Genomic DNA, 15,150 nt, shown 5'->3' with positions numbered 1-15,150 from the left:
ATTCCACACAATGAACTGGCTTAAAAGCTGTTCTGTAATGGGATGGTAGAAGTAAGATGATTGCAAGAAAAAAATGATTAGGTCTGGGCCTAGATTTGGCTAATTATTTGACTGAATATTCATCATGTGTTTCAAATCTGCAGATCTGCAAACTCTTACCACACCCAGCTCTGAACTGAGAAATGTTGATTACTTAATATCTAGTATAAATTAATCAAATTTAGGTAGGTCTGGTATACTACAATGATTTTCTCTTACTCACTTTCTTCTTCAAAAGGGCAACATTTTGACTCTTAGTGTCCCAGCTCATGTCTGTATAAAATGTCAGATATTGGCTGAAGAAAGATCTTGTCAATCAGGAATCTGTAACTGTTTCCTATGGACTTTCACCACTAGATGGCAATATGGTAACACATGATTACATTACCCTTTTAAAAAAAATAAAATAAAATAACCCAGACTATTGAAATGAAAATATAATTGTACAATGTATTACACACACACAAATTTCATTAACAGAACATTATTAAGGCTGTAAAATCAAGCACTCAGATTGGGAAATGCCCAAATTAAGGTTGCCTGTGCAACCTTCATTTGTCGATCTTCTACATGTGAATTGTGATGCCGTCCTTAATTACACAATCACATACTATTTTGTTTCCCAGAACCCCTGCCTCATTGAGGATGGACCTGCTCTAGGGATGAATGTGGCTGAGTACTGAAGGAGACTGTTGTGTGTAGGATGCCTGCTTCATTTAATGCAGAAGTTAGAAGGTGTGTAGAGAAAAAGGCAGGGGATAGCAGAAACAGAAAGGTTCAGAGAGTGGAATGCTCCACTGCAGAATTAGAATCTATCACTGCCTCTATCACAGAGTTCCTGTGTGATGCTGGGCAAGTCACTGAAACCAGACTTTTCACAGGTGCTCACTAACTGTGTGTTTCTCATTTTACTGGGTGCCTGATTTGAGACACTGGGGTCTGATTTGCTGAACTGAGCACTCACAGTTGCTAATGAAGTCAATGGGAGCTGGGCTTGGATATCTTAAGTGCTATAGAATGCTAAGTACTCTGAAAAATCATCTCAACATGGGCACTCATAATCAGTGGATACTTTTGACCTGAATCTATCTGGGCTAGATCCACAAAGGGATTTAGGCACCTAAATGCTACTTAGAGATTTCAGTTGCTCCAGTGGTAGAGGATTGTGCTGTGGATCCCAATACTGCTAGTGACCAAAGGTGGGGATCAGTATGGTCTCATGTGATGACATTTCTGTTTTTAAATATTTTTAAATTACCATTAGAAACACAAGAGTTCTAGACCCATCACATATTCCATGTGACCCCTCCCTCACACCATATGGCCACAGGGAGTTTGAGGGTTCCATGTTTGCTTAAAGGAGGTAGAAGTGAGCTTAATGTCACTATAAACCTAATAGACTCTGGTAGTCTAGGGGATCCCCTGGGGTGGAAGGTTATAGGGCAAACTAACTAAAGCCAGTTTCTGCTGGAACTGGGTTCTCTAGGCCTCATTCTCCTGTAGCCGGGTATGCAAGATGCTTCTGTTATGATTTAGCAACAGCAGATCAGACCTTTCCTCCTCACTTTTCCAGCTGCACATATGTGCAGCATAGAATATCAGGGTTGGAAAGACCTCAGGAAATCATCTAGTCCAACTTGCTGCTCAAAGTAGGGCCCCTCCCCAACTGGTTTTTTTTTTTTTGCCCAAGATCCCTAAATGGCCTTCTCAAGGATTGAATTTATAATCCTGGGTTTAGCAGGCTAATGCTCAAACCACTGAGCTATCCCTCTTGCCTAGGTAACCTACTCATGTTCCAGCAGCTGCTAGCCCATGGTGTGAACCAAGCAGTGACTAATTGTATCTGTCGCAGAGGAGACTTCATGCTCTGTGGGGAACTTGGTGCTCATGACAGGCCTGGAGAATGAAGTCCAGCGCTGGCCTGGCAGAAGAGCTAGCAGCATGGGCTGCTCCAATCACAGAGCAGGGGTGGGCTGATTCCACAGCAAGGCAAGACTCAGCCACACAGTTTGGAGCAGGAGGAAACAAACTCCAAGAAGGGAGAATGGTTCAAAGCCTCCCTGGGGTTCTAATAGAAAATAATAAAATAAACTCATAAGGAGAAAGGCATGAGCACAGCTACATCTCCTGCTTTCTCCTGAGAGGTGCCAGTCAGTTCAATCCCACCCCCACAAGTTAAGCCTGCAGGAGGAAAGGATTGTGATGAGTCTGAGCACTCCCAGCTGCTGGCTCTGGGAGGTTGTTACTAGAACTCAGGGAAGGGGCTAGATTAGTTTCAGCTGTTACAGCAGGAATTTTCACCTGGGCTCTGCCCAATCATAGCTGCCTCTGGGGTATAAAGGTGCCAGGTTAAGCATAAGTGCTTTATGGGTTGCTACTAGGAAATCAGTATGGCTGGTGTAGGGCAGAATGGGTGCTCTTTGGGAGCTGTGCTCTTGTGCGTGTTGTATTGTCCCTTGGCTTTGGGAACTTGGGATGGTATTTTAGAGGACTCTAGTGTCTTGGTATGTGGCCGGAAAAGCCTGCAGTTCACTCTATCTCTAAGCAAGGATAGAAGAGTGTCCTATGAACTGACTGCTTGGGGTAAGTGAGGGTAAGGCTGTAAGAACCTGGTAGTGTCTTCCCTTACCAGGCTGTGCCTACACTCAGAAGGAACAGAAGTGAATTTCTGCCTTTGGCTCCTCTGGCCTGATAGCAAAGCTTTGTCTAATAGCTAGCTCATCCCTAGTGCAACTGAGTAACTGCTTATATTAGTTGAGTTCATGCTTACAACAGTGCTATGGGGGTATAGCCTCTGAGGGTTAGATGCCTGTATGCTAATCTTCTACTTCAATCCTCTTCCAAGATGCTATCTCCTAAAGGCAGATAAAGGGGAGGGGTTGCAGAGCTATTAGTAGCTAGTTAAATAACTCCTTTACCCCCTTCCTCTGTACTATATACTGACCACCTTGTTCTTCTCCTGGGGTTTCCTAGATACTGCTGGGCGGCCTCACACTCTGCAGAATGACTCCCCCTGTGGGGTTTGGGTGTCTCAGACTCCAGATGGCTCCAGAAAAGTTGATGCTGCCTATGATGGCTGTTACATCTATGAATGGGTGAGTGACATTGAAGTGCCTGCATAGGGTTCTGGTAATGCTGCTCTAACAGTCCTGACTCCAGTGGCTTTCTCTTCCACAGAATGGCAATTACCTGATGGTGGTTGGGGTTGAAAGGACAGATGCAGATGGGCACAGGCACCTCCATGAAAAGGTGCTCAGATGCCACGCTACCCAGCCAGGTAAGGGTCTAGTGTCTGATGTGAAACACACTTGGCTGTTTGACTACTGATGAGTGAATGCTTTATCTAAAGATGGCTGTTCTCCTCCAGTTACAGTAAGGGAGGCCTACACAGAAGGCCCATCTGATTTTCCTTCTCTCCTCCTTGTGGCAAGGTAGCAATTATGGGGCCAGAGAGAGACACAATCCTCCTCATAGTTATTGCTTATCCTCTTTTGCTAGGGTGCATCCCCATCCAGCCTCTGGTTGGCTGCACTTCTCAGAGCCTAGAGTTAATTATTTGTATTGGCACCTGGAGACCCCCGTCATGGACTAGGGATTGTGCTAGGCCAGTTATACTCACTCCTCAGGGGCTTAGAAGCCAAATTAGCAATCAACATTACCCAAAGAGCCCTGATAGTGTGAATTCATTGTTTCATTTACTTGCCTTAAATGCTTAGTATTTCCTGGAGCTGCTTATCTTCTCTCCTTCTTCTCCTCCCTTCTTCCCTCCTCCCTCAGGGTATAAACTCCAGGGGGGTTGAAAGTATTTACTAGAGCTCTGCTCTAGACAGCCATGGCTGAATTTAAGGGGGTGTGTATGTCCAGCCAGATTTTACCAACTACAATTGTGTAATAACCTAGTACAAGCATCCCAATTGCAATGAGTGATACTAAAAGGCTGATCTTAATTAACAAAGAGCCACTTGCAGCTCTTAAGTATCCATGTTCTAGGCTGTACAAGAGCCTCCAGTACCTCTCTTCTCCCCTCCCCCAACTCAAATTTATCAGTGTTCCATTTATAAAGAACTTATAACATTGTGTTAACATACACAAATGTAGTAATCTGAGTCCAGAATTATGCAGACTGGGTCTTAGACCCAAGCGTGTCAAAGTATTTTTGAGCTGGATGCATCTGTCCTGCATAAAACCTACCCAGACCACTGCATTTTCACTAGTCTGAAGTGTTGTGTAAAAGGAATCCTCACAACATCCCTCTGAGGTAGACCACTTTAAGCATTATTCCCACTTCACAGATGAGGAGACTGTCACGGGGAGAACCTTGCCCAAGGCTACACAACAAATCTATGACAGAGCTAGGATTAGAATTTGGGGATGGGGGCTGCCTCCCTCCTAGCCTGGTGCTCAACACCCTGGACCATGCTACCTCTGAGCAACTCAACAGAGCCTCTGTAAACTTGTCCAGAATGCAACCCTCAAGCCCCCCAGCCCCAGCTGGAGGGCATATGTTCAGTGGCTCCTCTTGCCCCACCCATTTTTTTTCCTCTCTTGCTCTGATCTCCTTGTGAATTTCCAGCTGTCTCTTTCAGCCTTTGATGCTCCAAGCCCCAGTGTCTGTGCTGCCATCCAGAGCCAGGACAGACTGTCGTGCATGCCTCTGCCTATCACACAGGAAGACTGCGAAGAACAAGGCTGCTGCTATGATCCCACTGATAGGTTGAAGCCTTGTTATTATGGCAACACAGGTGAGTTTTTAGGTACATGAATAGCCAATACAACTGACTAATCATTGGGGAGGGGGCATGGAGTGGCTGGCCAGCCTAGCATGGAAGGCTGAATAGGGCTTGTGACATAACTTGTACTGTGCTAGTTAGTTTTTAAGCCTGATATTAGACTGACATTCCCCTATCATAAGAATGAAGAGTCTGTTTATTACTATATATGGCAAAAACAAGACTCATGGTCCAGGATCCTCACCACATTCCCTGTTGGAGCTGCAGTGGCCAATACAGAGTTCATTGTCAATGTACCTTTGAGCAAAGGTCCCTGGAGGGGTATAGTGGGCTTCTGGCCAGATATAGGCCAAGCTATTGGCTTCTAATAACACTGTTCTAAGACTCTCTCCCTGAGATGGGGGAGACTTCCCCAGCCTTATCTTACCTGTCACTTGGTCACTTCCAGTGACAGCACAGTGCACTCCAGATGGCCAGTTCTCCATTGTGGTTTCTCAGGATGTGACTCTACCACCCCTGATCCTGGACTCAGTGCATCTGGCCAGTGGGAGTAGTGCTGGCTGTGTCCCTGTGGTGAAGAACAATGCCTTTGTCCTGTTCCAGTTTCCACTCTCTGCCTGTGGCACCACTTTTCAGGTAAAGGTTGGGGAGGCCAAGATGGGGGTCACTTGACAAACAGCAGGGTTATGCAAGTCAAGAACCAGGTGCACTGGCAGGTCCCTTCCTAACACTGAGCCATACCAAACCCTACTAGGAAATTCTCTGGCTTCTAATGTCTCAAACCTGACTATGAAAGGGGCAGAGCAGAGGGGGTCATTGCCTGATCTTCCGTTCCAGATGGATGGGGCCATGGGTGTGTATGAAAATGAACTGGTGGCAGACCAGGATGTGAGAACCTGGAGTCTGGGATCAATCACCCGGGACAGCACCATCAGGTAACCTCAGAGGCTCACTCTAATCACCCTGCTGCTTCTCAAGTTAGCCCTGTTCAGATCATTATACTAGTGTCAAGTTCAAGACCAGATACTCCTCCAGCAAACCCTTATGTTGCAATTACCAGGAGCTGCAGACTGGCTCCCCCACTATCCTGGATTCTCCTAGCTCACTTCATGGCCTGTCTCCTTCTGAGGCTCAAGGAGGTGACTTAAATACTGAGCAGTTGGGAACCCCTCTCTCCCAGAAGGAGAAGGCTGCAACAGCTTTCATGACCTCTCCCTCCAAGATCGTTTGGGTCAACAAGCTCACTCTTCAGTCTGACTGGTGCCTATCTACACCCTGCAAACTAAATGAACCTAGTGGCTGGCTGGTCCTGACTAGCTGTCAGACTTGATGGCTTCTCTCCCCCCACCAGGCTGCATGTTCGCTGTAGCTACTCTGCCAGTGGTAACTTCCTTCCTCTGAGCATCCAAGTCTTCACCCTGCCACCACCCCCTGCTGTGTCCCAGCCTGGCCCCCTCACACTGGAGCTGCGCATTGCCACAGGTAGCTAACTCTTTTTCAGCTCCTGGACAGGTCTCATTCTTACTACTTGGTGCAGGATTTTGGTCTATGCCTGAGCTCTTACCTTAATGGGAGGGGAGGCTAAATGCAGTGTGGAGTGGGTCTGGGGAGGTGAGGGTGGGAGATGAGACTGAGTGTAACTGGGTTGTTAGTCCAATGACAGCCATAACCCCATGCCAATCATGCAGATTAATTCAGTTTTAAATTGCTTCCTGCTGTCTAGAGAAGCTTTCTTTCCTCTGCCTAGTAAGAAAAGGCAGTTCTGCTAATGTATTCTGGGTAGGGTTACTGACTTTGGATGTATTCCTGGATGTTTCATCACATGACAGTTGAGATTAATCTCAACTGTCAACCCAGAATTAGGGATGCCAATCCTCTAGGGTTCTCTTTTTCTCCCAGAATTAAAGTAGTGGAAACACTTCTCAGTGGCAGGGGTAGGAGGCTCTGGCTGCAGGCAACACATGTTAGACTAAGCTTCTCTAACTACTTGGAGTGACTTCTGTCCATCTGGCTTATTCTAGAGCAGGGTTATGGATCCTACTATGCATACAGAGACTACCCTGTGGTGAAGGTCCTGCGTGACCCCATCTACATGGAGGTCCGGATCCTGCAGAGAACTGACCCAAACCTGGTTCTGGTTCTCCACCAGTGCTGGACCACTCCCAGTACCAATCCTCAGCAGCAGCCACAGTGGCCGATCTTAGTGGATGGGTGAGTGACTGAGGGTGTAGGATCACACTAGGCTGGGGAGTGTAGGATACCTTCTAAGTACTGCTTTCCTCATTCCTAGGTGCCCATACACAGGAGACAACTACCAAACCCAGCTGGTGCCTGTGGGAGCTGCCACGGGGCTGCAGTTCCCATCTCACTACCAGCGCTTCATCATCCACACCTTCACCTTTGTGGACTCTGCTTCCCAACAGACACTTACAGGCCCAGTATGACTTCTAATCAATAAGTGACCCTTTCATATCCAGGGTGTTGGCTTCCCCTGGCTCTCACATCAGGGAGGGTCAAGGGCTCTACAACTATTGCTACATGTATGGGAGACTGGGTGTTCTCTAGCTGCTGACAGTTAAACCTGGCTATCTGACCTTCCTAGGAAAGGTTTCCCACTGGGACAGACTCCCAGCTGGGAGATTGGGCAGGGGGAGAACCACTCTTGATGCACAGGGCTGTAGCTCTGATCTAAGATATCAGGCAGTGTTCCAAGGGAATCCCATGTGACACCAAACCATGGGGTCAGAGGGGAGGTGCTGTACAAGCATGGAGCTAAGCCCAGCCTGGGGGGCATCAGAACTACAACTCCCATGAGGCAATCCATCCCCCATAGGAAAATTGAGTTTATTGTTGAACTGATGCATGACTAAACACTTCAGGTTAGTCTTAATCTGTATTGTGGTGTGGGAGAGAACATCCTGAGGGGGAGGGACTCCTAGCCAGCTCTACTCGTGATGTTCCTGTTTGTCCTGCTGTTCTATAGCTTGCAACTCCTAGTGTTGGTCTCTTACAGACTCTGTCTCCCTTCCATTGAATGAGTTCAGGACTAACTTATCCATGCAGGATGAGAATGCTCAAGCAAGTCTCTCTAGGGTGGGAGAGCAACTCCAGAGCCTCAGGGTGTTGCCACCTCCCCTGAATGGGAGGGTGACCCTGAAATGCACTGACCATCACCAAGGCACTTGGTTGTGAAGAGGGCTTCCTCAGCTTGAACATGTTCTCATACCCTTAACTTCAGGGTATTGTGACACAAGGATGCAAAGGCAGTCACTAAACCTGTATGGAGCTTGCAGTTTAGAAGGGGCTTTGGGGCAGCAGGGCCCTAACCACCTCACCTCTCTCCTAGGTGTACCTACACTGCAGTGCCTCAGTGTGCCAGCCCTCCCTGATAGCATCCTGCACCACCACCTGCCCAGCTGCAGCCAGTGAGTATCCTAGCTTTTCTGCCTCCCTTCTCCCTGTAGGATGGGATAACAGTGCCTGGCAGGCAGGGGGTTTCTCTAAACCTGTTCTGAGGAAGTAGGAGTGTCCTCCATTTCACCTGTTCCTGTCATGAAGCTGTCTTGTCTGGGTACAAACCCCCTGTGATACTGAGTAACCTCATTCTCACTTCCCCTGTCAGTGGCTCTGGATGACAAGAGCTGATCTATGAAAGAATTTGGCTTCAAATGGGAAAGGATGTACTCAATCCCTGAGCAATGCATTGCCCTACCTATGATATGAAGACAAGAGTAGGCAACTTTAGATTTCCTCCTGACAGGAAAACTTTGTAAGAGTATAGTGGGTTTGGCAGCTAACCTCTTGCTTGCCTTACAGGGGGCAGAAGGAGCACTGAGCAGCACCTTCAGGATGGCCTTTCCCACATCACCAGCAGGGGACCTGTGATTCTCCTCCAGGACAGACCAAAGAGAGAAGCTGCCATGGACAGATTGGGTAAGTGCCTGAGTCATGGTGTAGATCTAGGGCATGTTTTAGACCTAGATCTACAAGTCCAGAGGCAATCCATAAGATTGGGGGAGGGATAGCTCAGTGGTTTGAGCATTGACCTGCTAAACCCAGGGTTGTGAGTTCAATCCTTGAGGGGGCCACTTAGGGATCTGGGGCAAAAATCTGTCTGGGGATTGGTCCTGCTTTGAGCAGGGGGTTGGACTAGATGACCTCCTGAGGTCCCTTCCAACCCTGATTATTCTGAGTTGTCCATAGGTCAAAGGTCAACTCAAGGGGACCTTCACCACACTTGTGGCCTCTGGACATGGACACTGAGCCAGGGCAAAAACTCTGGCACTGTGACTCACCATTATTGGCTCTATCCTATGGGTATTCTGGTCAGATCTGAAATGGCAGCTGTTGCATCAGTGAGGCAACATTTCTCCTAGCAGCTGAGGGTGGGAGTCTCTTGAGAGTAAGAGGTGGTGGTGGTGGGATGGGGGAAGAGGCCATATCTGATCACATGATTCCTACCCCACCCTAAGCAGAGCAGGTTGGGAGCATATCTAGTAACAGGCGTCTCTTCTGGCAGGCTTGCCTCTGAACACTAAAGCATACTGGATGCTAGCCTGGGCCAGTGGAACACTTCTTCTGGGGGCTCTGTTTATGTCACTCCTGGCTGCTGCATGGTGGAGATGGAGGAGAAATGCTGCTTGTAAAACTAATATCTCCCAATAAAAAAAGCAATGAAGACCTATGCTCTTGTTCTTCACTGACCACCCCTAGAGCCTCCGAAGGTTCAGAAAGCAAGCTTGAGAGTTGGTGGGAAGGATAAGCAGTTTCCATAAACTTTTTTTTTCACTCATTTTCCACCTACTTTTGCCATTGCTACTATCTGCTAACATTAGCATAGACTGACTTGGTTTGATCATAGTTGGTATCTTGTGGCAATTGCTTAATGCAACTCAGCTTCAGTTTGAACTGATGCCTTCCAGCTCTTACTGTCAAAAGCAGGGCTGGCTTTAAGCCAATTCCCCCAGAATTGGGCCCTGCACCTAATATTAAGACACCTAAAGCACAGAGCCCTCTGTCTATTTTTTAAACTCACCTAGTGGCAGGCATGGTCTGCTCTGGGGGTTCTTCAGTGCCACCAAAGCCCTGGACCACTGCAGGGTATTTGAATTGGGCCCTGCTATTCATAAAGCTGGCCTCTGGTCAAAAGCATGTGCCTGTGATGCTCTAGCTTTCTGAAAGCACTTAGTATGTGCATGGGTGGGATGGTATAATAGCAGAGAGCATTGAACACCATTTCCAAGGAAGGAACTTGTTCCCTAAGGCAGTTGAGATGCTAGGGTGGCGTCAGATACACCTGATCACTGTAGTGCATAAAACTGTAGGAAAGAATATTCTCCTATGACCACCCAGCTACAAAGCAAATGCTTCACCCAACTAGTACAACATTAAGTTCTAAAATGTGGTGAGTTTTGGCTCTTGGAGCATGAAACCTCTCCATCTTTTACACTGAACTCTAATGCAGTAGGGGGGCCATTCTGGTCATGCTCACTCAGGCCCTTGTGAGAGGGCTTGAACAAGGTCATCACTCAGACTTGTCACTGGAATTTGTACTAAGACAAGATCATTTGAGTCAACAAGCTCACTCTTCAGTCTAACAGAACAGGCCAAGCAAAGGGTGAAAACAAACATTCCACTAGTAGACAAGTGTGTTGTTGGTATGAGGACACTACAAAGCTAAGAGCAGGAAGAAACTACACACAAACCTACTGCCTGTTAAGGAAACTGCTAACTAACCCCCAGACATGGTTTTTACTGGATCATAGTTGATGCTGGGGCAGCTGGTGACATGACAAATGGGTGGGGAGGGAAAACATACCCAGTTCAACAGTAGTATAATGAATATACTCAACAGGGCTAAATAACTTTCAAGAATTAAAGTTGTCTGTACATTTCCTAGCTCTTGCAGATTGGTAATTAGCTTTTGTGTGTGTAATTGTTCCTAGAATTAATTTTTTAAAAAGTCCTTGGTCATCTGTGCTACCTCCATGATTCAGCAGTAGGGTTGGAACTGTATGGGGGGAATAGTGTGCCATTAGTCTCATGCTTACATCCTGACAGCAGAGTAAGAGTGAGCAACTACCTCCCTTGCAGCCTCCTGGAAGCAAATTGCTCTACTGCATGTTGGTGCTTGTGCCCCAACCCCTTCTAACAATTTTTGGTCCCAGAGTCCCTGCCTAGCCAATCCTGCTTCCCATTTACATACCCCATTCCCTACATACTCCTTAGTCTTTCCCTTGCCCCAAGTACCTTATGCTCTCTCAGCTGGCTCCTAGTTCTTGTACCATGCCAAGCCTAGTCTCTGCCACCAAGCTTCTTTCCTCTTCTCTGTTGCACTCTACTCCCCTGGCTCTATAACAAACTAGGGCTTGTCCCTGACCCTCGTATGAATGAGGATGGCTGCCTTGTACCCAGCATATCACCAGGAAGGTCACTGAAGGCATCAGACACTTGTGCTTTGAGATCTCAGATGCAGTGCTCAGCCTAGAGAAGCTATTGTAAAGAAAGTCCAGCTGTGCACCTGCAACCATTTGGAGGGAGCATCATCAGTTGATTTATTTAAATAAATGAGGAGCTGTGAGAGGCTTGAGCAGGCTCAGTACGGATGGAATCCTCAGACTGTTGGGTGCAAAGCACTAGCATACCTCTGAGCATACATGAACTACATTTGTGGGCTTGTTAAGGTTTATAAAAACATTCAGATGGCAAGAGGCATGCCCCTGACATACAAGCCCCCTACCTGCCAAATTGTAGATCTCTACTTCAAAGTAGGGGGATACTAGAACATTTCTATAGAAAGGCCAGGGAAATTTTAACACTGACACGTTTATCTTCCCCACCCTCATTCTGGGAAACAGCTGAATGATCAGGGCTAAATTTTCCACAAGCAAAAAAAAACCTGTGCCTGAGGCACATAGTAAAGAAAACTTCAGCCCAATGGAGTAAAGTTTTTCAAAATTACAAGCAATTGAAACCAGCCTCTTATAAGGGGATGTCAGGTAACCCAACAGGCTGTGGCATTAGCCCTACCTATACTACCTAGTATTTGTACAAACAGCATTTACTCTTTTAAAGTGTTTCTATTTCACTTATGGAATTAACATAGCACCATTGTGCATAAGTATGTATCTTAGACAATCAAACTGATGTCTGCCACTACAACCCCTTCTTGGGCATAAGGGTGTTAGCCCCTTTACCAATAGTCTGAATAGGCCCCCTACTGTGAGGTAAGGTTGTGCAGGAGTAGGCCCAAGCCCAGTGTTTCTCAAATGTGGCCACCAAGGACTTTTCTGGGTGCTACAGCCTCCTGAGCTGGGAGTGGGGAGGCAAAGTAGCAGCTCCTTCCTCTCCCCATTGCTCCTGGATGCACTGCCTTAGTGTTGGTTGCTGGGGCCACTAGCAGCGGTTGGGCCCTGCCTCCCTCTGGAGACAGATGGGGCACGGCACTGGAGGAGCAGGCAATCAGTGGGGCTCAGGCTTTGGCCTTCATGACCCAACTGGGGGCTTCAGGTTCCAGCCCCCTGCTGACCCCCTCCCACCCAACCATATCCAGGGCTTAATTTGACCCCAGGCTTGCCAGGGCTGAGTAAAAGTGATGTGTACATTAATATCACTTTTCACAGCAGACTTACTGGCTAGCAATAAATAAATTACAATGATTTGGAGATGTATATGTGGATATTTTTGTTTTGCCTAAAGCTAAGTATTTTAGGAAAAAGTGTCAGAGCAGCCACCAGCAAGAGTTAGTGGCCGCACTCTGAGGCCACCAAAAATTTGTCCTGAGAACCCCTGTGGCCTAGCCCTTATTGTAGCTTGGTTTCACTTAATTATTCAGGGTAAGTATCATAAACTTGATTCTCAGCATTTAAACTGTCATTTCTGTATTATCCACTAACTGGTTGCAATCAGTTGAAACAGGATGGGATTTTTCAAAAGAGCAGCATGGTGGCCAGTTACTGCCCAGTGGTAAAACTCCTGCTTCAATGGGAGCAGGGGAGTCATATCAATGCTAAATGCTTGTGAGAGGCCCACCCAGCAATTGTTCCATGTTTAAGATCCAAACCCATCCTTTTTACTTAGTTTTTATTAGATAATGTGTATTGCATTTTGGATGTCTCTTCCTTCATGCAGAAATGAAATGGGAGCACATGGCATTTGCTATGTTACATAGTACTTAGTTGCCAGTTGTATGCCCAGCAAGCAGTTTGTAATGTTACCAGCTATTGAAGGGAAAACAGAAAATCCCGAATACAGATCTTGGCAGGTCAATAAAGGAGAAACTGTATTTCACATATTTTGTTTGTTGGTTCAGGAATAACCAAGCTAGTCTTACAAACAACAATCCATTTCAAAATCAAGAACAACCTTATGGTAGTGTATCCAGTTGATATTGCATGAAATGTCAATCATCACTCTTGATTATATATAAATTTGGGGGGAAGGGAGGAGGAGAATTACCTGTGTGCATATTCTTATAATAGTTTCAATAACTAGTGGTGGGGGTGGAGTGGAAATGTGGTGCTGCTACTCAGCACAGCACAGCATTTTTATACTAACAGATCATTGTGGTGTGTGTACTGCCCTCCATGCATGCTGCAACACACAGGGGGCCAAGCGCGCTTTTATATTTACATTGCTGCAATGAGGTCTGGGTGGATGGAAAAAAAAATGGTGTCTTCTCATACAAAACACAAAGGGTGCCACACAGAGCACATTCTAGGACAGACCAGTGAAGAAAGCCATCTTCCACTATGGAAATTGTCAGCAAGTGAAAAGCAAACACCTTAGCACTGATGAAGCCCAGAGCCTCACAAGATAGGGACTGTGCAGCCCATGTGTCCCCCCTGCCCCCACCCCAAAAAAAGCCTAGTTCATTTTGCTCTGCTCTGAGTTAGTAGTTGCATTACAATAATGAAGAATGAACCCACTGCCCTGTGCCTTTATTTAGCTAACTCACTCAATTAGAAACCACAAACTGGTACCAAGAAGATTTTCCCAGATTTTTCCCCTGACACCCTGGATGTTCAGCACGTTGATGGAGAAAGCTGCTTTTTGTTTGTTTTATCGCAAAGTATATATGAAAGCTTTGCCGGATTGTTAATTATCTAGGGAAACAGCTCCTTCCTGTATCCTCCAGATGAGAATGTTGTTTAGTTGGAGCCCATTAGTAATTATAGCCTTTCAAAGCCTAATTCAGTTTTACTCCAGTGCACACATCAGCAAATTCTCTTAGGTTAAATATGCAGTAATGTAGAATCCATGTAGCAGAAGTACAACAGGATGGTTAGAAAACACCCTGCCCCTAAACCAGGGGTGGGCAAGCCACGGCCCACGGGCCGGATCCGGCCCCTCAGGGGGCAGAGGGCTCCATGTGTTGCCCTTGCCGCCAGGCACTGCCTCCCGCAGCCCCCATTGGTTGGGAACGGGGAACCATGGCCAATGGGAGCTTTGGAGGAGGTACCTGGAGGCGCGGCAAGGGCAGCGCATGCGGAGCCCTCCACCCCCCTTCCCCCAGGGGCCACAGCGCTTTCCGGAACGGCGTAGCGTGGGGCCAGGGCAGGCGTGCAGGGAGCCTGCCCTGGCCCCGGTTCGCACCGCTGCCACCCCAGAGCCGCTTTAGGTAAGTGGCACGGGCCGGAGCCCGAACCCCTCCTGCACCCCAACTCCCTGTCCTAAGCCCTCTGCCTGCACCTCCCACCCCTCCTGCACCCCTACCCTCATCCCCCTCTCGCACTCGGCCCCCCGCCAGCCCGCCCACCCCCGTCCGAGCTCCCTCCTAGGCCCTGCACCCCTCCTCTGCCCCAATCCCTTGCCCTGAGCCCCTTCCTGCACACCACACCCCCTCCCACATCCCATACTCCCTCTTGCACCCCAACCCCCGCCCCGGCCCTGCATACAATTTCCCCACCCAGATGTGGCCCTCGGCCCAAAAAGTTTGCCCACCCCTGCACTAAACACTACTATTATTCATAAAGCACCATGAATGCATATGAAGGTTTGAGCAGAAATACTGTCACTCTGCCTGTAAAAGAGCCTGCAATCAGAAACAGACTAAAACAAAACACTGGCAACATGTTTACGGGCCCTCAGGAAGGAGGAGGAGGAAGCTAAGTGACACTGCAGAGGGACTCCCACTGAGTAATGGAGTGAAATCAAGGCCTGTAGACAAATTAAATCCTGTTCAGATTGGTTTCTTCTCTTGGACTAGTGTCGTTGCTCAGCCTACTTTACCAACTTTTCACTTTAGTCTAGCAACAGAAAATTGCTAGCCTGAAGATTTTTCTTTACCTCAGTAAGTTGCTTAATGGAAATGAATATCATTTGGGAAAGATATTTTTCCAGCTCAGAGGGTAGTGCCAGCGAGCAACACACAAACAAATGG

At 47.4% G+C, this 15,150-nt stretch overlaps 1 protein-coding gene across 1 annotated transcript; it reads left to right on the top strand.

Annotated features, from left to right (window-relative positions):
- The first annotated feature begins 2,397 nt into the window (after positions 1 to 2,397).
- Positions 2,398 to 9,476, top strand: LOC120373440 (zona pellucida sperm-binding protein 4-like). Its single transcript, XM_039491843.1, has 12 exons — positions 2,398 to 2,622; positions 3,013 to 3,134; positions 3,217 to 3,316; positions 4,626 to 4,781; positions 5,218 to 5,405; positions 5,607 to 5,704; positions 6,121 to 6,251; positions 6,791 to 6,980; positions 7,060 to 7,207; positions 8,116 to 8,194; positions 8,586 to 8,702; positions 9,289 to 9,476. Exons 1-12 carry the CDS (start codon positions 2,430 to 2,432, stop codon positions 9,432 to 9,434), a joined length of 1,668 nt encoding a protein of 555 aa, XP_039347777.1. The 5' UTR covers positions 2,398 to 2,429; the 3' UTR covers positions 9,435 to 9,476.
- The last annotated feature ends 5,674 nt before the right edge of the window (positions 9,477 to 15,150 follow it).

The sequence above is a fragment of the Mauremys reevesii genome, linkage group 1 (assembly GCF_016161935.1).
Source record: "Mauremys reevesii isolate NIE-2019 linkage group 1, ASM1616193v1, whole genome shotgun sequence".
NCBI classification, from domain to species: Eukaryota; Metazoa; Chordata; order Testudines; family Geoemydidae; genus Mauremys; species Mauremys reevesii.
The sequence above is the reverse complement of the archived record's forward strand: the minus strand, read 5'-3'. Positions and strand labels throughout refer to the sequence as shown.